This window comes from Bos grunniens, chromosome 18, assembly GCF_055505025.1.
Source record: "Bos grunniens cultivar Pamir isolate PY7600 chromosome 18, Bosgru_T2T1.0, whole genome shotgun sequence".
In the NCBI taxonomy this organism is placed as follows: Eukaryota; Metazoa; Chordata; class Mammalia; order Artiodactyla; family Bovidae; genus Bos; species Bos grunniens.
The window spans coordinates 46032288-46057406 of NC_141182.1; the positions used below are offsets into that span (position 1 = coordinate 46032288).

At 44.7% G+C, this 25119-nt stretch overlaps 2 protein-coding genes across 2 annotated transcripts; both read right to left on the bottom strand.

Annotated features, from left to right (window-relative positions):
- Window positions 1–5348, bottom strand: LOC147353643 (protein FAM187B-like). The gene is made up of 2 exons (XM_086352257.1): window positions 4579–5348; window positions 1–412 (listed from the first exon to the last, which is right to left on the bottom strand). Exons 1-2 carry the CDS (start codon window positions 5346–5348, stop codon window positions 25–27), a joined length of 1158 nt encoding a protein of 385 aa, XP_086208383.1. The 3' UTR covers window positions 1–24.
- Window positions 5349–8114: 2766 nt separating this feature from the next.
- On the bottom strand, window positions 8115–11594 carry LOC147353644 (protein FAM187B-like). Its single transcript, XM_086352196.1, has one exon. The coding sequence runs from the start codon at window positions 11560–11562 to the stop codon at window positions 10846–10848; it is 717 nt and encodes a 238-aa protein (XP_086208322.1). The 5' UTR covers window positions 11563–11594; the 3' UTR covers window positions 8115–10845.
- Window positions 11595–25119: the final 13525 nt, after the last annotated feature.

The following is a 25119-nucleotide window of genomic DNA, read 5'->3' on the forward strand; positions in this document are numbered from 1 at the left end:
TCTCCTGGACCCAAAGGGCTGACTTTATTTCACCAGGAACATCTTGTTTCTCTTCCGGCTCTGGGAAAAGCGGAATTGTTTGAACAGGCACCCCAGCACAGTTAAGACCGTGCCCACGAGCATCATCACGTTCAGCCCCTTAAGGACAGAGTTGGCGTTTTCTTTCCGGGTCTTCTCTGCCTCTGGTTGTTGTTTGGACTTTTCTGGGACCAGAAACTTCAGTGGATCCACACTGACCTTGGAGTTGAATTGAGCCATGAGCTCTTGCTGCACGAAGCACCTGTAAATGGCCGACTGGAAGACCTGCAGCCAGCTGCCGCCATTGGAGGAGTCCATGATGGTGCTGATGCTCTTGCCGGAGAGCTGGTCCTTCCACGTCAAGGAGAGGTTGTTGGCTTCCCACAATACGGGCCTGCGAAGGAGGACAAACTCAGTTGCAAAACCCCAGAGAGGGGGAGGGCAGACCGATGTCCGAAAGGAGGTAGAGATGGCAGTGCCCTTCTCCCTGGGAACAGCAAACAGAGCATCCCCCTCCAAGGAGAGCTATGCAGCAAAGAACAAAGGGAAGGTGGGGGCAGGATGGCTGGGAGCTCTCAGAGCCCAGCCGCTTACTTCCCCAGGACCACTTAACCAAATGCCTCTGCCTCTGTTTCTTCATCTGAAACCTGAGAGTGTCATGATTGCAGTGACCTCAGAGGGTTATTTGGAAGAATTAGCAAGACACTAACTGTGTGTGCACCTCTTTACCTGCCTGACCCTATTTCCTCTGCTCTCCCTCACTCACTCTGCCCCAGCCACACCTCCTAGAGGTTCCTCTGATGGCTGGGCACAGTCCTGCCCCGGATCTTTGCACTCAGCTTGGAATGCTCTCCCTCAATGCACAGAACTCTCTCACCTCCTCTCAGCCTTGGCTGAATGGCACCTTCTCAGGAACGCTTTCTCTGCTCTCCTTATTTAAAACTTTCACCTCCCTTTATCGCCAACTAAAATACTGGGTTCTCAACATTGTAAAAGCGATTATACTCCAATAATAAAAAAAAAGACTATGTGTTTCATTCATATCATTGGTTTATTGCTGCATGAGAGCAGGTATCTTTTTTGGTTATGTTCTTCATTGCCTCTCTGGTGCCTAGAGTTTAGATGCTTGGTTTATAAATGCTCAGTGAAAAACGTGATCAGTGAACACATAAATTAGGGATATAACACACCCATCATGGCTGGGAAACAAAAGGGACAAGCAACAGACAGTAATGACAAGGTGAAAGATTATAAAAGCAATAGTAACACCTGTTAGTGTGTGGGACCCTGTCGTAAATGTCTTTACTGGCATTTGCTCCCTTAGGAATCACAATGACCCTGAGGCCAGGTCCTGCAAGACCTCTGTACTTCCCAAATTCATGTCCTAACCGGAAACTCAGAATGTGACCTTATTTGAAAATAGAGTTGTTGCCATTGTAATTAGTTCAGATGAGGTCAGATGGGAGTTGTGAAAGGGAAAGTCGCTCAGTCGTGTCCAACTCTGCGACTCCCTGGACAGTAGCCTGCCAGGTGCCTCTGTCCATGGAATTCTCCAGGCCCCACTGGAGTGGGTAGCCATTTCCTTCTCCAGGGGATCTTCCCCACCCAGATCTCCTGCATTGCAAGCAGATTCCCTGCCATGTGAGCCACCAGGGTGGGAGTCTGGTGGGCCTTAAATCCACCGATATAACCTGTATCCATGAAAGAAAAGAGAAGAGGCAGAGACATGAGACACAGGGGGAGAACGCCAGGTGATGACAGAGGCAGAGGCTGGAGGGATGCAGTCACAAGTCAAGGCAGGCCAAGAACTGTGGCCACCACCAGAAGCCAGAAAGAGGCGAGGAAGGAGCCTATCCAGCCTCTCAGAGGGTACGTGGCCCTGTTGACACCTTGATCTGTCTGCAGAACTAGAAGAGAATTCCCTGTTGGTTGAAGCCACCTGGTTGGTGGTGTTTTGTTACAGTGGTCGTAGCAAACGAATACAACCCATATTATACAGATGGGGAAACTGAGGCCCAGAGAGGCCACAGGCTAAAATCACACAGCAGTAAAGTGGCAGAGGCCGAGATAGTAACCTCAAGTGAAATGCCCTTCCCCTCAGCTCCCTGGAGACATAGCAATTCTTGAAGCCTCAGTGACCTCTCTTTTCAAGTTCCCTGTGGTGGGCACTCAGGTGCCCCTTACTTGGCAAATGACATGGAATAGGTGTGCGATTCTAGATGGAAGGAGGAGTCACATGCACATTCACATTTCTGAATTGTGGGCTTTTTTTTTTTGAGGAAGCAGGTGTTACTTTTATACTTTGAGGAGGAGGAAGAAAGGAGAAAGGGAGACAAAAACATATGAGAGCAAGAAAAAGAGAAAGAAAAAGCTGGCATAAAACTCAGCATTAAAAAAAACCAAGATCATGGCATCTGGTCCCATTGCTTCATGGCAAATAGAAGGGGAAAAATGGAAGCAGTGACAGATTTTATTTTCTTGAGCTCCAAATCACTGAGGGTGGTGACTGCAGCCATGAAATTGAAAGACACTTGCTCCTTGGAAGAAAAGCTATGACAAACCTAGACAGAATATTAAAAAGGAGACATGACTTTGCCAACAAAAGTCTGTATAGTCAAAGCTAGGGTTTTTCCAATAGTCATGTATGGGATGTGAGAGTTGGACCACAAATAAGGCTGCTGCCGCTGCTGCTAAGTCACTTCAGTCGTGTCCGACTCTCTGAGACCCCATAGAGGGCAGCCCACCAGGCTCCCCCGTCCCTGGGATTCTCCAGGCAAGAACACTGGAGTGGGTTGCCATTTCCTTCTCCAATGTATGAAAGTGAAAAGTGAAAGTGAAGTCGCTCGGTTGTGTCTGACTCTTAGCGACCCCATGGACTGCAGCCCACCAGGCTCCTCCATCCATGGGATTTTCCAGGCAAGAGTACTGGAGGGGGGGTGCCATTGTCTTCTCCGCAAATAAGGCTGAGCACTGAAGAACTGATGCTTTTGAACTGTGGTTCTGGAGAAGACGCTTGAGAGTCCTTTGGACAGCAAGGAGATCAAACCAGTCAACCCTAAAGGAAATCAACTCTGAATAATTCTTCATTGGAAAGACTGATGCTGAAGCTGAAGCTCCGATCTTTGACCACCTGATTCAAAGAGCCAACTCACTGGAAAAGACTCTGATGCTGGGAAAGATTGAAGGCAGGAGGAGAAGGGGATGGCAGAGGATGAGGTGGTTGAATGGCACCACCGACTCAATGAACATGAGCTTGAGAAAGACAGATGGTGAAGGACAGGACACCTGGGGTGCTGCAGTCCATGGGGTCACAAAGAGTGGGACATAGTGACTGAACAATAACAACAACAGAAGTCACAGCTGGGATGACCAAGGGAAAGAAAACCAGATGGAGGCAATGAAGCCAGAGCCGGTAGTTGCAGAGCCCTCAAGAGGTTGCTCAGGCTCCCAACTTGCAAGGAAAGGGTTGCCACTGGCCAGTGGGGGAGAAAGGCAAAGGGGGTCCCCATGGCCAAGTATGTGTCATAAGGTCTGTGCTGCCGCCTCTCACCATGGATTCCCCCAGGCATTCCTCTGAGCTGAGGATTTCCCCAGGCATTCCTCATCTATGAATGAGCCTTCTTGGAGTTCACAGCTCCTTGGGTGAGGGAAGAAGGATGGCAGAGGATGTGGTTTAAGAAGAGTGTTTGCCTAGGGACCAGCCTAAAGGGTAAGTGCTGCCCTGTGAGTGGTTGCAGCTCTTATTGTTGGGGTAGTGACAGCCATTCCCCTCTCCAGGGTATCTTCCCCACCCAGGGACCAAACCCAGGTCTCCTGCATTGCATGCTGATATTTTACCATCTGAGCCACCAGGGAAGCAGGTGGGTGGGGGAAAACGTGAAGAAGGAAAGATTTTCCAGGGGCTCCAGGCAGGAACCCTTAAGAAGGAATGGCAACCCACTCCAGTATCCTTGCCTGGGAAATCCCATGAACAGAGGAGCCTGGTGGGCTACAGTCCATGGAGTTGCAAAGAGTCAAACATGACTTAGTGACTCAACCACTACCACCAGACAGGAAGACAGAACAAGAATGGGAGCTCCCAGGGACACAGGTCATGATAGGCATCCATCCTTTCATCCCAGGCTTGATGATCATTCCACATGAGTTTGAGGACTCAAGAGTCTCACAGCTTCCTGAGCTACCTACCTCACACTTCCATCACTTGCCTGAGCTTCTCCCATTCCAATCCTGACCACCCTGGTCCGTCTCCCCTCCTGGACTAGGGGCTTCCTAAGGACCAGATGTGCAGCTACCTGATGACCACCACGTCCACAGCACCACCCAGTGCAGGGCTGGGCCTAGGGTCAGCCGAGTACTCCTGGGTACTAGCTGTCCTTGTTCTATCTGTGTGTGGCTCAGTGGACACCAAGAGGGATATCCAAAGAAGCCCAAGTAGAGAGACTGCGGTACTGATTAGCAACACAGATTCCCTCCCTCTCTGCACAGGTTAACCACAAAGGCTCCCAGATGGGGAGAGCCTGGCAAGGGGTCAAGGGCAGGGCTGGTACTCGATTCCATCACCTGTAGATAGATCCTAAGGGGCAGGTGAGCCACGCAGATCCCACTTTGTTTCTAAGCTGGAAGTTGTCAAAAATGACATATTTCGCATCTATGAGTGTACACGGGATGTGGCAGGTCTCCACCTGCATCTCAGGCCTCAAGCGGCTGGACCACAACTTCTCATCTCCCAGATAGAGCCAGCAGGGCATTGGGTTTTCCAGGGACTCTTGGATGTAGCAGTACCCCAGGCGTTTGCGTTCACCTGGCTCCCCGCAGCGGTTACAGTCTTGCCAGGGCTCCCAGTGGGTGAAGACGAACTGCTTGCTACTCAGACTCAGGCTCTCATTCTGCAAGGGCTTTTGGTCCAGATCTTTGTGTGTAATATGTAGGGTGACGACATCTTGGAAGTCAATTTCATACCGCATCACTTTCTTGCCATCCTTGTCGTTGCAGTTATAAATGCCTGTATGGGAGGGTAGTGGATTTTTAATGAGAAGGTTGCCATTGAGCATTGTTACCATGTTGAGATTAGTAGTGGAATTGCTGGCCCAGGTGGTCTTGAGTGGTGTCAAGAATTGCCACTGTGCCCCAGGGGCATTGCAGTGCAGGATGATATCATTGTTTGAGAGCAGGGCCAGTTGACAATGCTTGTGATTAGGACAGCTGATAGGAAAGGGCGACTCGTGAACCGGGAGAGCAAAGCAGAGCAACAGCCACAGGGTGGTCAGCATGGTGGACTGCGACTGTGAAAGTGGGCTGGGCCCCACCCTGGACTTTGTGAGGTCATCCATGAACCTCAGGCCTCAGCCCTGATAGCAGGAAGAACTGTAGTCCACCTCCATGGGATGTGAGGTCACAATTCCCACATCTGTCCTGTGACAAGTTAGCAATCTTATTTCATTTCTCTCCCAAGCCTTCCACTCTGCTGGGGTAGAAGGACACAACTTGTCTATTCAGGATTTTCTCTATCACCTCTCTATTTTGGTGTTAAAGTGACACATGTGAGCGTTCAACACATTTTTCAGGGACCTCCCTGGTGGCTCAGGCGGTAAAGAATTCGCCTGTAATGCAAGAGACCTGGGTTCAATCTCTGGGTTGGGAAGATCCCCTGGAGAAGGGAATGGCAACCCACTCCAGTATTCTAGCCTGGAAAATCTCATGGACAGAGGAGCCTGGCAGGCTACAGTCCATGGGGTTGCAAAGAGTCGGACACGACTGAGCAGCTAAGCACACAGGCATGCTACCATGTTCTGGGCACACTTGCGAGTGCTGAGAACGGAGAGGTGACTAAATCCTCTCTGGTTCCCTTCTGACCTCCTACCCTTCCCCACCCAACTGCTCCGGCCATGCCGGCCTCCTGACTGTGCCCTGAATATATCAGGCAAGCAAAGAGCTCATGCCTTAGAATCTTTGTACATGCTGGTCCTCCCACAGAGGACCTGTGGGAGGTCTGCGAGACTCAACTCATTTTAAACAAATATATTTTTTTCTTGGTAGCCCCTTTCCCAGATTCTTTCCTAAACTCCTCAGCCAAAAATAAATAAATATTGAAAATCAAAATCACCAATAGAAACACAAAAATGTCAAAAGCATGGCACTAAATAGACCATGAAGAGGACCATGCTTGCTAACACAGTATGGGAGCTGAAACCAGAAGGCAGAGTGTCACCTTGTGTGGCCTTGGCTGGGAATGTGCATTGTTGGGTGACTCAATTTTCTTGCCACTCTGTGCATGTCTGCAAATGAATATGACTGTGGGTACCAACTTGGGGGTTACAAATAAATTCTAGTGAGTAGGTGAATTCACCAGTGTAGAATCCTTGAATGATGATGATCAGTCCAGTTCAGTTGCTCAGTCATGTCCGACTCTGTGCAACCCCATGGACAACAGCATGCCAGGCTTACCTGTCCATCACCAACTCCTGGAGCTTGCTCAAACTCATGTCCATCGAGTCAGTGATACCCTCCAAATATCTTGTCCTCTGGTTGTCCCCTTCTCCTGACTTCAATCTTTCCCAGCATCAGGGTCTTTTCTAATGAGTCAGCTCTTCGCATCAGGTGGCTGAAGTATTGGAGCTTCAGCGTCAGCATCAGTCCTTCCAATGAATATTCAGGATTGATTTCCTTGCAGTCCAAGGGATTCTTGAGAGTATTCTCCAACACCACAGCTCAAAAGCATCAATTCTTTGGCGCTCAGCCTTCCTTATGGTCCAACTGTCACATCCATACCTGACTACTGGAAAAACCATATCTTTGACTAGAAGAATCTTCGTTGGCAAAGTAATGTCTCTGCTTTTTAATATGCTGTCTAGGTTGGTCATAGCTTTTCTTTCAAGGAGCAAGCATCTTTTAATTTCATGGCTGCAGTCACCATCTGCAGTGAGTTTGGAGCCCGTGAAAATAAAGCCTTTCACTGTTTCCATTGTTTTCCCATCTATTTGCCATGAAATGATTGAACTGGATGCCATGATCTTAGTTTTTTGAATGTTGAGTTTTAAGCCAGCTTTTTCACTCTACTCTTTCACTTTCATCAAGTGGCTTTTTAGTTCCTCTTTGCTTTCTGCCATAAGGGTGGTGTCATCTGCACATCTGAGGTTATTGATATTTCTCCCGGCAATCTTGATTCCAGCTTGTGCTTTATCCAGCCTAGCATTTCGCATGATGCACTCTGCATATAAGTTAAATAAACAGGGTGACAATATACAGCCTTGATGTACTCCTTTCCCAGTTTGGAACCAGTCCATTGTTCCATGTCTGGTTCTATCTGTTGCTTCTTGATCTGCATATAGGTTTCTCAGGAGGCAGCTAAAGTGGTCTGGTATCTCATTTCTTTAAGAATTTTCCACAGTTTGTTGTGGTCCACACAGCAAAGGCTTTAGTGTAGTCAATGAAGCAGAAGTAGATGTTTTTCTGGAATTCTCTTGCTTTTTATTTGAGCCAATGGATTTTGGCAATTTGATCTCTGGTTCCTCTGCCTTTTCTAAATCCAGCTTGTACATCTGGCAGTTCTCAGTTCACATACTGTTGAAACCTGGTTTGGAGAATTTTGAACATTACTTTGCTAGCGTGTGAGATGAATGCAATTGTGTGGTAGTTTGAACATTCTTTGGCATTGCCCTTCTTTGGGATTGGAATGAAAACTGGCCTTTTCCAGCCCTGTGACCACTGCCAAGTTTTCCATATTTGCTGGCATACTGAGTGCAGCACTTTCACAGCATCATCTTTTAGGATTTGAAATAGCTTAACTAGAATTCCATCACCTCCACTAGTTTTGTTCATAATGATGCTTCCTAAGGCCCACTTGACTTTGCATTCCAGGATGTCTGGCTCTAGGTGAGTGATCACACCATCATGGTTATCTGGGCCATTAAGTTCTCTTTAGTATAGTTCTTCTGTGTATTCTTGCCACCTCTTCTTAATATCTTCTGCTTCTGTTAGGTCCATACCACTTCTGTCCTTTATTGGACCCATCTTTGCATGAAATGTTCCCTTGGTGTCTCTAATTTTCTTGAAGAGATCTCTAGTCTTTCCCATCCTACTGTTTTCCTCTATTTCTTTGCATTGTTCCTTTAGGAAGCCTTTCTTATCTCTCCTTGCTGTTCTTTGGAAGTCTGCATCCAGATGGATATGTCTTTCCTTTTCTCCTTTGTCTTTTGCTTCTTTTCTCATCTATTTGTAAGGCCTCCTCAGACAACCATTTTGCCTTTTTGCATTTCTTTTTCTTGGGGATGGTTTGGATCACTGTCTCCTGTACAATGTGACAAACTTCCGTCCACAGTTCTTTAGGCACTCTGTCTATCAGATCTAATCCCTTGAATCTATTTGTTACTTCCACTGTATAATCATAAGGGACTTGATTTAGGTCATATCTTAATGGCCTAGTGATTTTCCCTACTTTCTTCAATTTAAGTCTGAATTTTGCAATAAGGAGTTCATGATCTGAGCCACAGTCAGCTCCCAGTCTTGGTTTTTCTGACTGTATACAGGTTCTCTATCTTTGATTGAAAAGAATATAATCAATCTGATTTCAGTATTGACCATCTGGTGATGTCCATGTGTAGAGTTGTCTCGTGTTGTTGGAAGAGGGTGTTTGCTATGACCAAAGCGTTCTCTTGGCAAAACTCTGTTAGCCTTTGCCCTGCTTCATTTTGTACTCCAAGGCCAAACTTGCCTGTCACTCCAGGTATCTCTTGACTTCCTACTTTTGCATTCCAGTCCTTATGATGAAAAGGACATCTTTTTTGGGTACTAGTTCTAGGAGGTCTTGTAGGTCTTTATAGAACCATTCAACTTCAGCTTCTTTGGCATTAGTGGTTGGGCATAGACTTGGATTACTGTAATATTGAATGGTTTGCCTTGGAAACAGAGATAATTCTGTCATTTTTGAGATTGCATCCAAGTACTGCATTTTGGACTCTTTCGTTGGCTATGAGGGTTACTCCATTTCTTCTAAGGAATTCTTGCTCACAGTAGTAGATATAATGGTCATCTGAATTAAATTCACCCATTCCAGTCCATTTTAGTTCACTGATTTCTAAAATATCAGTGTTCACTCTTGCCATCTCCTGTTTGACCATTTCTAATTTACCTTGGTTCATGGACTTAACATTCCAGGTTCCTATGCAATATTGTTTTTACAGCATCAGATTTTACTTTTCACCACTAGACACATCCACAACTAGGCATTGTTCCTGCTTTGGCTCAGCCCCTTCATTCCTTCTGGAGCTATTTCTCCACGCTTTTCCATTAGCATATTGGGCACCTACTGACCTGGAGAGTTCATCTTTTAGTGTCATATCTTTTTGCCTTATCATAGTGTTCGTGGGGTCCTCAAGGCAACAATGCTGAAGTGGTTTGCCATTCCCTTCTCCAATGGACCACATTTTGTCAGAACTCTCCACCATGACCCATCCGTCTTGGGTGGCCCTATGTGGCATGGCTCATAGTTTCATTGAGTTAGACAAACAAAACCTCATCATAGCAGGACCGAGGGAAAGGAGCAGTGATCCCCACGAGAGACTGAGCCAGACCTGCCATTGAGTGAGTGTTTCTTGCTGAGGCACGGGTCAGCAGTGACCTGCTGCGGGGACAGGGGCTCTGGCTGCAGCAGACGTGGGAGCTGTGGCATGCTGGCATAAATCCTTTTGAAGAAGGTAGCTATTACTGCCATCACCCCTACCATAGTCTGGCCAGAGAAAGGAACACAGTCCCACCCATCAGCAGAAAATTGGATTAAATATTTACTGAGCATGGTCCTGCCCACCAGAGCAACACCCAGTTTTACCTACAGCCAGTCCCTCCCATCCCATGGGGTCGAAAAGAGTTAGACAGGACTGAGCGACTTTCACTCAGGAAGCTTTCACAAGCCTCTTATCCTCATCCATCAGAGGGCAGACAGAATGAAAACCACAATCACAGAAAACTAACCGAACAATGCTGTATATAAATACCAAATATATTTTTATATACAACAAGCAATTAGAAAATGAAATTTAAAAGATGCAACTTGATTTGCATGAACAAATCAAATACAAGGAACAGATATAATAAAATATATGTAAAACCCCTACATTAATAACTACTCATTATTGGGAGAAATAAAAGAAAGCCAAGAAATGAAAGTGTTTACAATGTTCATGGATTGGAAGATTAAATATTGTAATATATTGATTCTATCTTTAGATTCAATTATGTGCCAATTAAAAAAAAAAAAAGACTTCTTTCAGATGGAAACTACAAGCTGGTTTCAATTTTTTTTTATAAAAAGTAAAGAATAACCAAGACAATCTTGAAGAACAAAGCTGAAAAATCTATACTACCAATATCTTGGCTTATTGTAAAGGTATAATAATTAAGTTACTGTAGCATCGGTGTGAGGATGGATAGATAAATTGTATCAGTCAGAGTCTAGTGAGGAGATAGAAATCACAGTAAAGTCTATGTTGGCATGAGCATGGGCCAGAATGTCTTGGTTTCTAGGCTTTGTATTTGGTCTACCTATGAATAACAGGTGCCTATGAGGGCAGGGATTAGGTCTTTGTTGGTCACCACTGTGTCCCCAACATCACCTGCCTAGGATGTGGCTCAGAAGCCACAGTTGGGGATTCTTGCTGAATGAACATCTGAACAGCCAGTGAAGAGATTCTTTCCCGCACAGATTGACCTTGAAGGCTTATGGGCTGGAAGACAGACCCTGCTTTTCTATTAGAATGTAACCCCTGGCCCAGGTGAACACAGGAAACAAGGCCTGGGTTGAGGCTCAAAGGCAGGGCTAATGCCCGGGTCCAGTCACCTGTAGATGGAGGCCAAGGGGCAGGTGAGCTGCATGTTGCTGGTTGACTGGCCCAGCTTGGAAATGTCAAAGGTGAAGAATGGCTGGATGATCTCCTTGCTATGGTTGCAAGGTACAAGGCAGGCTTCCACCTGCATCTCAGGCTGCAAGCGGCTGGACCACAGCTTCTCATCTCCCAGATAGAGCCAGCAGGGCACTGGGTTTTCCAGGGACTCTTGGATGTAGCAGTACCCCAGGCGTTTGCGTTCACCTGGCACCCCACAGCGGTTACAGTCCTGCCAGGGCTCCCAGTGGGTGAAGATGATCTCCTTTCTACCCAGACTCAGGCTCTGATTCTGCAGAGGGTTTTGGCCTAGTCCTTTGTGGGTAATATGTAGCATGGTGACATCTTGGAAGTCTATCTCATATTCTACCACAAGGGCTGTGTTGTTGTCCTCACAGCGATAGAGGCCTGTCTGGGAGGGCTGAGGTTTGTTCAGTTGGAGGCTGCCCCCAGGCAGTTTCTTTATGTTAGGCAGTGAGGAGACCAAAAAGGGAGCTTCCCCCTGAAAGGAAGAAAAGTACCAGTATGCCTGGAGATGGTCACATTGCAGGACAACATCATTGCCTGAGAGCAGGGCCTGCTGGCAGAGACTCTTATAGGCACAGGTGACTAATATCTGGGCACACGAAGCAGGGAGGAAAAGGCTAAGCATCCACAAGATAGTCAGCATGGCTACCTACATACAGACTACAGAAGGAAGCTGGGAACCGCGGGGGCATTGTGAAGTCACCCACAGAACACAGGCGTCATCCCTGGATAGTGGAATGGACCCTGAGCCACTGCACTTCCAGGACTACAATTTAGTTCACGTCATCAAATAATACCTTAGAGTCAAAAACTCAAATGGCCGCAAGAGCTGGGCAGGGAACATGAGTGAACCTATGTCAGAACAAGTGAACTAAAAAGTCAAATTATTTATCCTTCACCTACTCACTCAATATACAATGATGGAATGGGTCAAAATGCATAATTGAGAAGTCACTGCTTTCCTATTTTGTAAATTGGGAGGGTTCCTTAATTAGCACCAAATCAGTTCCTTGAGGGGCTTCCCTGACAGCTAAGCAGTAAAGAATCTGCCTGAAATGCAGGAGACGTGGGTTTGATCCCTGGGTGGGGAAGATCTCCTGAAGGAGGACATGGCAACCCACTCCAGTATTGTTGCCTGAAGAATCCCATGGACAGAGGAGCCTGGTGGGCTACAGTCCAAGGGGTTGCAAAGAGCTGGACATGACTGAAGTGACTGAGCATGCACCCACAGCTCCTTGAGGGTGGGGAACTTCCCAAATCTTTGTTCACTGTGGCTTATGTCTTCACTGTCCAGGAGTCATCCCCTTTTCCATTATCCTCCTCGGGTACATCTCAAGTGGCGCTGGGAGACTTACCCTCCTTGGCACATGAGTTTCTCAGCCTATTTCCTGTGTCCCAAAGTGTGGGACCTAAGAATTCTTATAAGCCTCCAGTCAACTCCATGTGTTCTGTTCAAGATGTTCCTCATCTCTCTCTCACTGCCTGTACCTTAGACTCTATCAGGCATCCAGCGGAAGCCAGATTCTAACCCATTTTGCCTATCTCAGACTATCTTACATGTTTCCTGGGAGTACCTTAATTTATTTACAGATATTAACAATGGTTGAAAGTGAAAAGTGAAAGCGAAAGTTACTCAGTTGTGTCCGACTCTTTGCGACCCCATGGACTATACAGTCCGTGGAATTCTCCAGGCCAGAATACTGGAGTGGGTAGTCTTTCCCTTCTCCAGGGGATCTTCCTAACCTAGGGATTGAACCCAGGTCTCCCACATTGCAGGTGGATTCTTTACCAGCTGAGCCACCAGAGAAGCCCTAGAATACTGGAGCCTATCCCTTCTCCAGGGGATCTTCCTGACCCAGGAATTGAACCAGGGTCTCCTGCATTGCAGGCAGATTCTTTACCAACTGAGCTATGAGGGAAGCCCAACACAACAATGGTTAATAATGATTTAATTGGTACTAATCCTTGATTTTATCTTTGCCAAAAGCCAGGTTCTAATTGGACTTTGCCTCTCAAAGGTCTTCCCAATATGGGGCGAACTTTGGTCAACATTCACTCCTAGTGTCCTGCATTTCAACTGCTTCCTCTAAAGCTGCATGTTATCAATAAGTATGTTATCTGCTTCCCAAAGTATCTCTCCATCCTTCTGGTTTCAAATAAGCTTTCTTGTTCCCTGTGCTTAGTATCTAAGCCAATGACATGTGTTTTTATTTTTTATTACATCAGCACCCCACTCTTGATTCTAATTTCTGTTATCATTCCAGATCGGCTATTTGCTATTATAATAAACTTCACCGAAATCTCAATGACTTACAATCACACAAGTTTACTTCTCATTCGTGCTCTATGTCCCTTGTGAGTTGACATTATAATCACTCAGGCACACAAGATTATTGAGCAACAGCCATTGCAAACATTTCTAGTTTTATGCCAGAGGAGGAAGAAAGATTGCTCTGTACTATTTCATATTCATAATTAAATGCTCTAGCCTTCAGTGACACATGTCATTCGCTCACAGACCATTGGCCAGAAATGATTACCTGGCACTAGCATTTCCCAACACAGGAAACGAAATTCTGCTATGTCCAGGAAACATTTAGTACATGGTCATCAGCAATATCTACTACAAGGAGTGTACTTTTATGTGCTATGCTGTGCTAAGCTGCTTCAGTCGTGTCTGACTCTTTGTGACCCTAGGGACTGTAGCCTGCCAGGCTCTTCTGTCCATGGGATTCTCCAGGCAAGAATACTGGAGTGGATCGCCAATCATAAAGTTAATATTGTTGTTGTTGTTCAGTCATGAAGTCGTGTCCAGCTCTTTGTGACCCCATAAATTGCAGCATACCAGGCATCCCTGTTCTTCACTATCTCCTGGAGTTTGTTCAAACTCATGTCCATTGAGTTGGTGATGCTATCCAACCATCTCATCTTCTGTCATCCCCATCTCCTCCTGCCCTCAATCTTTCCCAGCATCAAGGTCTTTTCCAATGAGTCGGCGCTTTGCATCAGGTGGCCAAACTATTGGAGCTTCAGCATCAGTCCTTCCAATGAATATTCAGGGTTGATTTCTTTATGATTAACTGGTTTGATCTCCTTGCAGTCTAAGGGACACTCAAGAGTCTTCTCCAACACCACAGTTCAACAGCATCAATTATTTGGCACTCAGCTTTCTTTGTACTCCAACTCTCACATCCATACATGACTACTGGAAAAACCCTAGCTTTGACTAGATGGACCTTTGTTGGCAAAGTGATGTATCCACTTTCTAATATGCTGTCTAGGTTTGTCATAGATTTCCTTCCAGGGAGCAACAGTCTTTTCATTTCATAAAGTTAATGCCATTCCCCAAATCCTCCCATCAGATCTCTCCTCAAGTTCTGATGGCTAGAATCAGGTCCCATGTGCAGATCCAAATCTGTCTCTGAAAGGAAAGAAAATTCCTATGATCGGCTTAAGACTATAAGAATTTGTTCTCCAGGACTGGCAAAGTATAATCTTTAGAATTTTCCATCACAAATTGTGCTTGTTATAAAGCTTTCAAGAGATTATTGATGTCAAATTCTTGGAACAGCTGGGTTTGGATTACTTAGATGGTGGTTAATTAATGGGAGTGTGGCCAAGTGGTTTCAGTCCCAGGCTCTGGGATCAGCTTTTCATTTCTTGATTCATCTTTCATTAGAACAATCCATGCTCAGCAACTTCACTTTCTTGTGCCTGGCATATCCATTTATTCCATAAATAAGTATTGCTTACTCATCTTGCACCAGGCACTAAGGATTCAGGCTAAGTCCTTGGCCTCTTGGAGCTTACATTCTAGTGAAGAAGGTATTAACTGGGATAAGTTCAGATATGCTGTGTAACAGAAGAATTCTGGAATCTCAGTAGCTTAACACATTTTTTTTTTTTTTTCGCTCATCCTATATGTCCAGTGTGGGTTGGTGGAGAATTCTACTCCACACAGTTGTTTCAAATACCATGGCCAATGGAGGCTGCACCATCTGCAGCATCATTAGCTGCTATGGAATGAGAAGTGAGGAAAGTGAGTTACACACTGGCACTTAAACACTGACCTAGGAGGGATCTGGAGAAGGCAATGGCACCCCACTCCAGTACTCTTGCCTGGAAAATCCCATGGGTGGAGGAGCCTGGTAGGCTGCAGTCCATGGGGTCGCAAAGAGTCGGACTCGACTGAGCGACTTCACTTTCATGTTTTACTTTCATGCATTGGAGAAGGAAATGGCAACCCACTCCAGTGTTCTTGCCTGGAGAATCCCAGGGACAGGGGAACCTGTTGGGCTGCCATCTATGGGGTCGCACAGAGTCGGACACGACTGAAGTGACTTAGCAGCAGCAGGAGGGATCTACATTACTTCTGTCTGCAGGCCATTAAGAATGAATCATAGAGCTCCACCTAACTGTAGAGGGGCTGAGAAGTGTAGGGGACCATGTGGGATATTTGCTGAGCTATGTTATCTTTACCTTGGGGAAAAATAGATGGTAACAAGTAAATGACTAATACAACATCAGGTCATGGTAAGTGCTTTGAAGGAAAACAAAGTAGGGAGAAGGACAGAGAGAGAGTTTCATGAGTGGAATCGTGTCCTCCCCAATTCATATTTGGAATCCCTAACCCCAATACCTTAGAATGTGTCTCATTTGGAGATAGAACCTTTAAAGAGGTAATTAGGTTTATTTATTTAGCAACAATTTATTTATTGATTGGCTGTGCTGGGTCTTGGTTGCTGCACCCAGGCTTTCTCTAGTTGCAGTAAGCGGGTTCTCCTCTCCAGTTGCGGTGCGTGGGCTTCCCATTATGGTGGCTTCTCTTGTTCAGAGCCCAGACACTAGGGTGCCCTGGTTTCAGTAGCTGCAGAGCATGGGCTTAGTAGCTGTGGTTCAAGGGCTCCAGAGTACAGCCTCAGTAGCTGTGGTACACAGGCTGGCTTAGGTGTCCTGGGACATGTGGAAGGAATCTTCCCAGACCAGAAATCAAACCCGTGTTCCCTGCACCGGTAGGTGGATTCTTAACCACTGGACCACCAGGGAAGTCCCCAGGGATTTGATTTCACCAGGGAATTCCAAGGTAATTAGGTTTAAATGCAGTTGTTAGGGTGGGCCTTAATCCAGTATGCGTAGTGTCATTTTAAGAAGGTGGTTCCCCAGTGGCGCTAGTGGGAAAGAACTTTCCTGCCAAGGTAGGAGAGGAAAGAGATGCAGGTTCAATCCCTGGGTCTGGAAGATCCCCTGGAGGAGGGCATGGCAATTCACTCCAGTATTCTTGCCTGGAGAATCCCAAAGACAGAGGAGCCTAGCGGGCAACAGTCCACACGGTTGCAAAGAGTTGGACAGGACTGAAGCAGCTTAGTATGCATGCACACATGCACATCTTATAAGAAGAGAAGATTAAGACACAAACAACACAGATGGAAGGAGGATCATGTGAGGACAGAGTAAGAAAGAGGGTGCTGGAGCAGCGAGTGGTGGCTGTGCGGCACTGGAGCAGCACGTCAAAGATCAGAGAAACCCTAGTAAGACAGTAGGTGCTGAGTAAGGGCATCAGAGGCAGACAGACAGAAACCACAATCACAGAAGACTAACCAATCTAATCACATGGACCACAGCCTTGTCTAACTCAATGAAACTATGAGCCGTGCATGTAGGGCCACCCAAGACGGACGGGTCATGATGGAGAGTTCTGACAAAATGTGGCCCACTGGAGAAGAAAATGGTAAACCACTTCAGTATTCTTGCCTTGAGAACCCCATGAACAGTATGAAAAGGGAAAAAGATATGACACTGAAAGATAAACTCCCCAGGTCGGTAGGTGCCCAACATGCTACTGGATGGAGATCAGTGGAGAAATAACTCCAGAAAGAATGAAGAGACAGAGCCAAAGCAAAAATAACACCCAGTTGTGGATGTGACTGGTGATGGAAGCAAGGTCTGATGCTATAAAGAGCAATATTGCATAGGAACCTGGAATGTTATGTCCATGAATCAAGGCAAACTGAAAGTGATCAAACAGGAGACGGCAAGAGTGAACGTCGACATTTAAGGAATCAGCGAACTAAACTGGACTGGAATGGTTGAATTTAACTCAGATGACCATCATATCTACTAATGTGGGCAAGAGTCCCTTAGAAGAAATGGAGTAGCCATCATAGTCAACAAGAGTCTGAAATGCAGTACTTGGGTGCAATCTCAAAAACAACAGAATGATCTCTGTTCATTTCCAAGGCAAACCATTCAGTATCATGGTAATCCAAGTCTATGACCTAACCAGTAATGCTGAAGAAGCTGAAGTTGAATGATTCTATGAAGACCTACAAGACCTTTTAGAACTAACACCCAAAAAAGATATCCTTTTCATGGACTGGAATGCAAAAGTAGGAAGTCAAGAAACACCTGGAGTAACAGGCAAATTTGGCCTTGGAGTACAGCAAGGCAAAGGCTCGTAGAATTTTGCCAAGAGAATGCACTAATCATAGCAAACACCCTCGTCCAACAACACAAGAGAAAACTCTACATGTGGACATCACCAGATGGTCAATGCCAAAATCAGATTGATCATATTCTTTGCAGTCAAAGATGGAGAAGCTCTATACAGTCAGCAAAACCAAGACCGGGAGCTGACTACGGCTCAGATCAGTTCAGTTCACTGGCTCAGTCGTGTCCGACTCCTTGCGATGCCATGAACCACAGCACACCAGGACTCCCTGTCCGTCACCAACTCCCACAGTCTACCCAAACTCATGTCCATTGAGTCGGTGATGCCATCCAACCATCTCATCCTCTGTTGTCCCTTTCTCCTCCCACCTTCAATCTTTCCCAACATCAGGGTCTTTTCAAATGGGTCAGCTCTTCATATCAGGTGGCCAAAATATTAGAGTATCAGCTTCAACATCAGTCTTTCCATGAATACCCAGGACTGATTTCCCTTAGGATGGACTGGTTGGATCTCCTTGCAGTCCAACGGACTCTCAAGAGTCTTCTCCAACACCACAGTTCAAAAGCATTAGTTCTTCAGCACTCAGCTTTCTTTACAGTCCAACTCTCACATGACTACTGGATAAACCATAGCCTTGACTAGACGGACTTTTGTTGACAAAGTAATGTCTCTGCTTTTTAATATGCTGTCTAGGTTGGTCATAACTTTCCTGCCAAAGAGTAAGCATCTTTTAATTTCATGGCTGCAATCACCATCTGGAATGATTTTGGAGCCCCCCAAAATAAAGTCAGCCACTGATTCCATTGTTTCCCCATCTATTTGCCATGAAGTGATGGGACCGGATGCCATGATCTTCGTTTTCTGAATGTTGAGCTTTAAGCCAACTTCTTCGCTCTCCTCTTTCACTTTCATCAAGAGGCTCTTTAGTTCTTCACTTTCTGCCATAAGGGTGGTATCATCTGCATATCTGAGGTTATTGATATTTCTCCTGGAAATCTTGATTCCAGCTTGTGCTTCTTTCAGCCCAGTGCTTCTCATGATGTACTCTGCATACAAGTTAAATAAGCAGGGTAACAATATACAACCTTGACGTACTCCTTTCCCTATTTGGAACCAGTCTGTTGTTCCATGTCCAGTTCTAACTGTTGCTTCCTGACCTGCATACAGGTTTCTCAAGAGGCAGGTCAGGTGGTCTGGTGATTTCCCACAGTTTATTGTGATCCACACAGTCAAAGGCTTTGGCATAGTCAATAAAGCAGAAATAGATGTTTTCTGGAACTCTCTTGCTTTTTTGATGATCCAGCGGATGTTGGATCATCTTTTTTGTAGATCTTTTGTGAAGATCTTTTTTGTATAGTTCTTGTGTGTATCTTGCTCAGATCATGAACTCCTTATTGCCAAATTCAGACTTAAACTGAAGAAAGTAGGGAAAACCACTAGACCATTCAGGTATGACCTAAATCAAATCCCTTACAATTATACAGTGGAAGTGGGAAGTAGATTTAAGGGACTAGATCTGATAGATAGAGTGACTGATGAACTATGGATGGAGGTTCATGACAGTGTACAGGAGACAGGGATCAAGACCATCCCCAAGAAAAAGAAATGCAAAAAAGCATAATGGCTCTCTGAGGAGGCCTTACAAATAATGAAAAGAAGAAAAGTGAAAAACAAAGGAGAAACGGAAAGATATACCCATTTGAAAGCAGCATTCCAAAGAATAGCAAGGAGAGATAAGAAAGCCTTCCTCAGTAATCAGTGCAAAGAAATAGAGGAAAACAGTGCAAAGAAATAGAATGGAAAGACTAGAGATCTCTTCAAGAAAATTGGAGATACAAAGGTAACATTTCATGCAAAGATGGGCTCAATAAAGGACAGAAATGGTATGGACCTAGCAGAAGCAGAAGATATTAAGAAGAGGTGGCAAGAATACACAGAGAACTGTACCAAAAAAAATCTTCATGACCCAGATGATCACGATGGTGTGATCCCTCACCTACAGCCAGACATCCTGGAATGTGAAGTCAAGTGGGCCTTAGAAAGCATCCCTATGAACAAAGCTAGTGGAGGTGATGGAATTCCAGTTGAGCTATTTCAAATCCTGAAAGATGATGCTGTGAAAGTGCTGCACTCAATATGCCAGCAAATTTGGAAAACTCAGCAGTGGTCACAGGACTGGAAAAGGCCAGTTTTCATTCCAATCCCAAAGAAAGGCAATGCCAAAGAATGTTCAAACTATCGTACAATTGCACTCATCTCACATGCTAGCAAAGTAATGCTCAAAATTCTCCAAGCCAGGCTTCAGCAATATGTGAACCGTGAACTTCCAGATGTTCAAGGTGCATTTAGAAAAGACAGAGGAACCAGAGAACAAATTGCCAACATCCGCTGGATCATGGAAAAAGCAAGAGAGTTCCAGAAAAACATCTATTTCTGCTTTATTGACTATGCCAAAGCCTTTGACTGTGTGGATCACAACAAACTGTGGAAAATTCTGAAAGAGATGAGAATACAAGACCACCTGACTTGCCTCTCGAGAAATGTGTATGCAGGTCTGGAAGCAACAGTTAGAATTGGACATGGAATAATAGACTGGTTCCAAATAGGAAAAGGAGTACATCAAGGCTATATATTGTCACCCTGTTTATTTAACTTATATGCAGAGTACATCATGAGAAATGCTGGGCTGGATGAAGCACAAACTGGAATCAAGATTTCCAGGAGAAATATCAATAACCTCAGATATGCAGATGACACCACCCTTATGGCAGAAAGTGAAGAAGAACTAAAGAGCCTCTTGATGAAAGTGAAAGAGGAGAGTGAAAAAGTTGGCTTAAAGCTCAACATTCAGAAAACGAAGATCATGGCATCCGGTCCCATCACTTCATGGCAAATAGATGCGGAAACAACGGCAGACTTCATTTTTTTGGGCTCCAAAATCACTCCAGATGGTGATTGCAGCCATGAAATTAAAAGATGCTTACTCTTTGGCAGGAAAGTTATGACTAACCTAGATAGCATATTGAAAAGCAGAGACATTACTTTGCCAACAAATGTTCGTCTAGTCAAGGCTATGGTTTTTCCAGTAGTCATGTATGGATGTGAGAGTTGGACTATAAAGAAAGCTGAGCGCTGTAGAATTGATGCTTTTGAACTGTGGTGTTGGAGAAGATTCTTGAGAATTCCTTGGACTGCAAGGAGATTCAACCAGTCCATCCTAAAGGAGATCAGTCCTGAGTGTTCAATGGAAGGACTGATGTTGAAGCTGAAACTCCAATATTTTGGCCACTTGATGTGAAGAGCTGACTCATTGGAAAAGACCCTGATGCTGGGAAGGATTGAAGGCAGGAGGAGAAGGGAATAACAGGATGAGATGGTTGGATGGCATCACGGACTCAATGGACATGAGTCTGGGTAAACTCTGGGAGTTGGTGATAGTCAGGGAGGCCTGGTGTGCTGCAGTCCATGGGGTCACAAAGAGTCGAACATAACTGAGCGACTGAAGTGAACTGAACTCTGGAAGCCAAAGAGAGAAGTCTCAGAGTGAAACCAACTCTGCCAACACCTTGATCTTCGACTTCTAGCCCCCAGAACTGAAAAGAATCAAATTTCTGCTGTTTAGGTAATCCAGTCTGTGGCATTTGTTACAGCAGCTCTAGTAAACGAATACAGTGACTTTAAAAAACATTTTTTTCTACTTATTTGGCTGCACTGAATTTTTAGTCGCAGTATGCAGGATCTTCAGTCTTCATTGTGACATGCTGGATCTTTAGTTGAGGCATGCAAACTCTTGGTTGCAGCAATGTGGGATCTAGTTCCCTGACTGGGGATCGAACCTGGGCCCCCTACATTGGGAGTGCAGAGTCTTAGCCACTGGACCACCAGGGAAGTCCCTACAGTGACAATTTTAAATGGGATGGAAGGGCTCTTTGAAGAAGTGACATTTGAGCAGACCCAGGTAAGATGAGCCAGAGGAAGCAAAGTCTGGACTAAGCACATAGCACACACAAAGGTCTTGAGGTGGAAACATGTTTGGCATGTGTGAATGCAGTTTAGCCAAAGACCAGGAACACACTTGTGGCTGAAGAAAGTTGGATTTGTTGACTAACTTCAGTAAGGGAAGGTGCACACCATAGGAATGGTACAACATTTCAGTAAGAAAGTGTAAGAAAAGACTTGTAGAATTTGGGCTTGTTTTATGTGATTTGGGCAGGAGTTCAAGCACGCAGTGTCTGAGGGCACTAAGGCTGTCACCAAGTATACCAGCTTCAAGTAAATATAATATGCCTTGCCGCTGTTAACGGAGAAGGCAATGGCACCCCACTCCAGTACTCTTGCCTGGAAAATCCCATGGACGGAGGGCCTGGTGAGCTGTAGTCCATGGGGTGGCTAAGAGTCGGACATGACTCAGCGACTTCACTTTCACTTTCACTTTCAAAGAAGTGGAGATTTTCTTTGAATTGGGTGTTGTCAGGAAATGGAAGTACTTCTACCTTATCTAGAAGGTAAGAACAGGAAAGGGAGATGTTTGGTCTTCTGTGGCATGGACATTGTTCCTAATTGTCTGTGTTCAGACATGATTATGGAGTGATCTTGTTTTTGTCTTGGTTCATCACAGTCACAGAGAGATTTTGTGTGATGTTGATGTTCTATGAAATTGTTTATGTTCGATGACCTACCTGTGAGTTCTGGGACAATTTCTAGAAATACCACATCCCATTACTAGTGTCAGGTCAGCTGCCAGCTACCAAGGGCCGTTTTTCTTTCTCACATATTTGTGGAGCTGCAACAAAGTCTCTTCCTGAAATGAAGGCCTGGTCAAAAGGCTCTCTCGCTGTGAACCTCAGTTTCCTCATTTTCAAAATAGGGATTTTAATGGCTACACAGGGCTCTTACGAGGGTTTGATGAGATATTGTATATATAAAGTGCTCATTTTATATATGATTATGTGTGATTATTGTTTGCTGTTCATTGTTCAGTCACTAAGTCATGTCCGACTCTTTGCGACCAAGCCAGGCTTCCCTGTCCTTCACCATCTCCCAGCGTTTGCTCAAACTCATGTCCATTGAGTCGGTGATGCCATCCAACCATCTCATCTCATTATCCCATTCTCCTCCTGCCCTCAATCTTTTCCAGCATCAGGGTCTTTTCAAATGAGTTGGCTCTTCACATCAGGTGGCTAAACTATTCGAGCTTTAGCATCAGTCCTTCCAGTAAATATTCAGGGTTGATTTCCTTTAGGATTGACTGGTTTGATCTCCTTGCAGTCCAGGGGACTCTCAACAGTCTTCTCCAGTACCACAATTCTAAAACATCAGTTCTTTGGTGCTCAGCCTTCTTTATAGTCCAACTCTCACATCTGTACAACAGCTACTGGAAAAATTCTAGCTTTGAGTGTATGGACCTTTGTCGGCAAAGTGATGTCTCTGCTTTTTAATATGCTGTCTAGGTTTGTTATGGAGAAGGCAATGGCACCCCACTCCAGTATTCCTGCCTGGAGAATCCCAGGGACGGGGGAGCCTGGTGGGCTTCCATCCATAGGGTTGCACAGAGTCAGACACAACTGATGCGACTTAGCAGCAGCAGCAGCAGGTTTGTTATAGCTTTTCTTCCAAGGAGCAAGCATCTTTTAATTTCGTGGCTACAATCACCATCCACAGTGATATTGGAGCCCAAGAAAATTAAATCTGTCACCATTTCCACTTTTTCCCCTTCTATTTACCATGAAATGATGGGACCAGAATCCATGATCTTAGTTTTATGAATGCTGTTTTATTAAGCCAACTTTTAGTTTTATTAAAAGTTTTGTTTTTAGTTTAATTTTTTTTTCACTTAGTTCTTTTTTTTAAATTTGAATTTATTTATTTTAATTGGAGGCTAATTACTTTACAATATTGTATTGGTTTTGCCATACATCAACATGAATCCGTCACGGGTGTACACGTGTTCCCAATCCTGAACCCCCCTCCCACCTCCCTCCCCATACCATCCTTCTGGGTCATCCCAGTGCACCAGCCCCAAGCATCCTGTATCCTGCATCGAACCTGGACTGGCGATTCATTTCTTATGTGATATTATACATGTTTCAATGCCATTCTCCCAAATCATCCCACCCTCTCCCTCTCCCACAGAGTCCAAAAATAAAACTTTTAGTTTTATTAAGCCAACTTTTTCACTCTTGCAAAGAGGAGCTAAAGGGCTTCATGGTGAGGATAAAGAGGAGAGTGAAAAAGCTGTCATCATTGAGGGACGGGCAATAAGGAGCTCCAAATGTCAGGGTTTCGTGTTCTGATTGCTGATTACTGCTTCTGATCACAGATACGCAGGCATAAAGGCAGGACATCATTGTTTCAAGCTCCACTGGCTAATGTGACTTCCCAGAAATGTAAAGGGAGAGCTGGGTTTTCTCCCCTTTCCCTGCTATTGGGAGCCAGACATTTAAGGATTAGGACATTCAAAAACAACTGATACATACACAATACATGGGGATTTAGAAAGTCATTGTACAAACCCAGGGGAAGATGCAAGCTCAGAAAAGATCATAGATGACCTTCAACCAGGAATTCTATAACCGGCAAAACTGTCCTTCAACAATGAGGGAGAAGTAAAAACATAGCCAAATAAGCAAAAGCTTAGAGAGTTTGTTACCATTAGACTTGCCTGCAAGAAATCCAAAAAAGACTCCTTTAGTTTGAAATGAAAGGATGCTGGACAGTAACTTGAAATTACTTGAAAAAATAAAAGTCTCCAGTAGTTATAAATACATGGACAATTATAAAAGCTAACATTATTATACTAAAATCCAATTTTAGTTTGTCTACATGACTTAAAAAGCATAAAAATTTATTAACCTTTGTAATTGGGAAAACAATGTATAAAGGTATAGTTTGTGACCTTAATAATGGAAAGGAGATGATGGAGATGTATAGGAGCAGCGTTTTTACATGCTATTAAAGTTGTTGTCATTCATTTGCTCAGTTGTGTCCAACTCTTCTGCGACCCCATGGACTATAGCCTACCAGGCTCCTCTGTCCATGGGATTTCCCAGGCAAGAATACTGGAGTGGGTTGCCATTTCCTTCTCCATGGGATATTCCTGATCCAGAGATTGAACTCGTGTCTCCTGATTGGCAGGTGGATTCTTTACCACTGAACCACCTAGGAAGCCCACTATTAAGTTAATCAGGTATAAATTCAAACTGAAGTGTTATAAATTTAGGAAACTGTATGTAAAGTCATCGCATGGTAACCACAAAGGAAATAGCCATAGAATATACACAACAGGAAATGAAAAGGGAATCAAAATATTTCACTACAAAAACATTAACTAAACAAAGCAAGGGAGTAATGGGGCAATGACGGACTAAAAAGCAATACGGCATAGAGAAAACAAATAGCAAAATGGCAGAAGTCATGACCAAGTGAGATTTATGCAGGAATGTAAGGGTGATTAAACATAAGGAAATCAACCAATGTAATACATCATGCTGATAGAATGAAGAGGGGAAATCATGTGATTGTCTCAGTTGATAAGGAAAAGACAATTGACAAACTCCAACATTCTTTAATGACAAAAACTCCTGGAAACTAAAAATAAAGGGAAAATTCCTCAACATGATAAAGGGTATTATGAAAATTTAAAAAACCATCATTCACAATGGTTAAAGACTGAAAGCTTTCCACCTATGACCAGGAAATAGACAAGGATGCCAACTTTCACCACTGCTATTCAACTTGGTGCTGGAAGTCCCA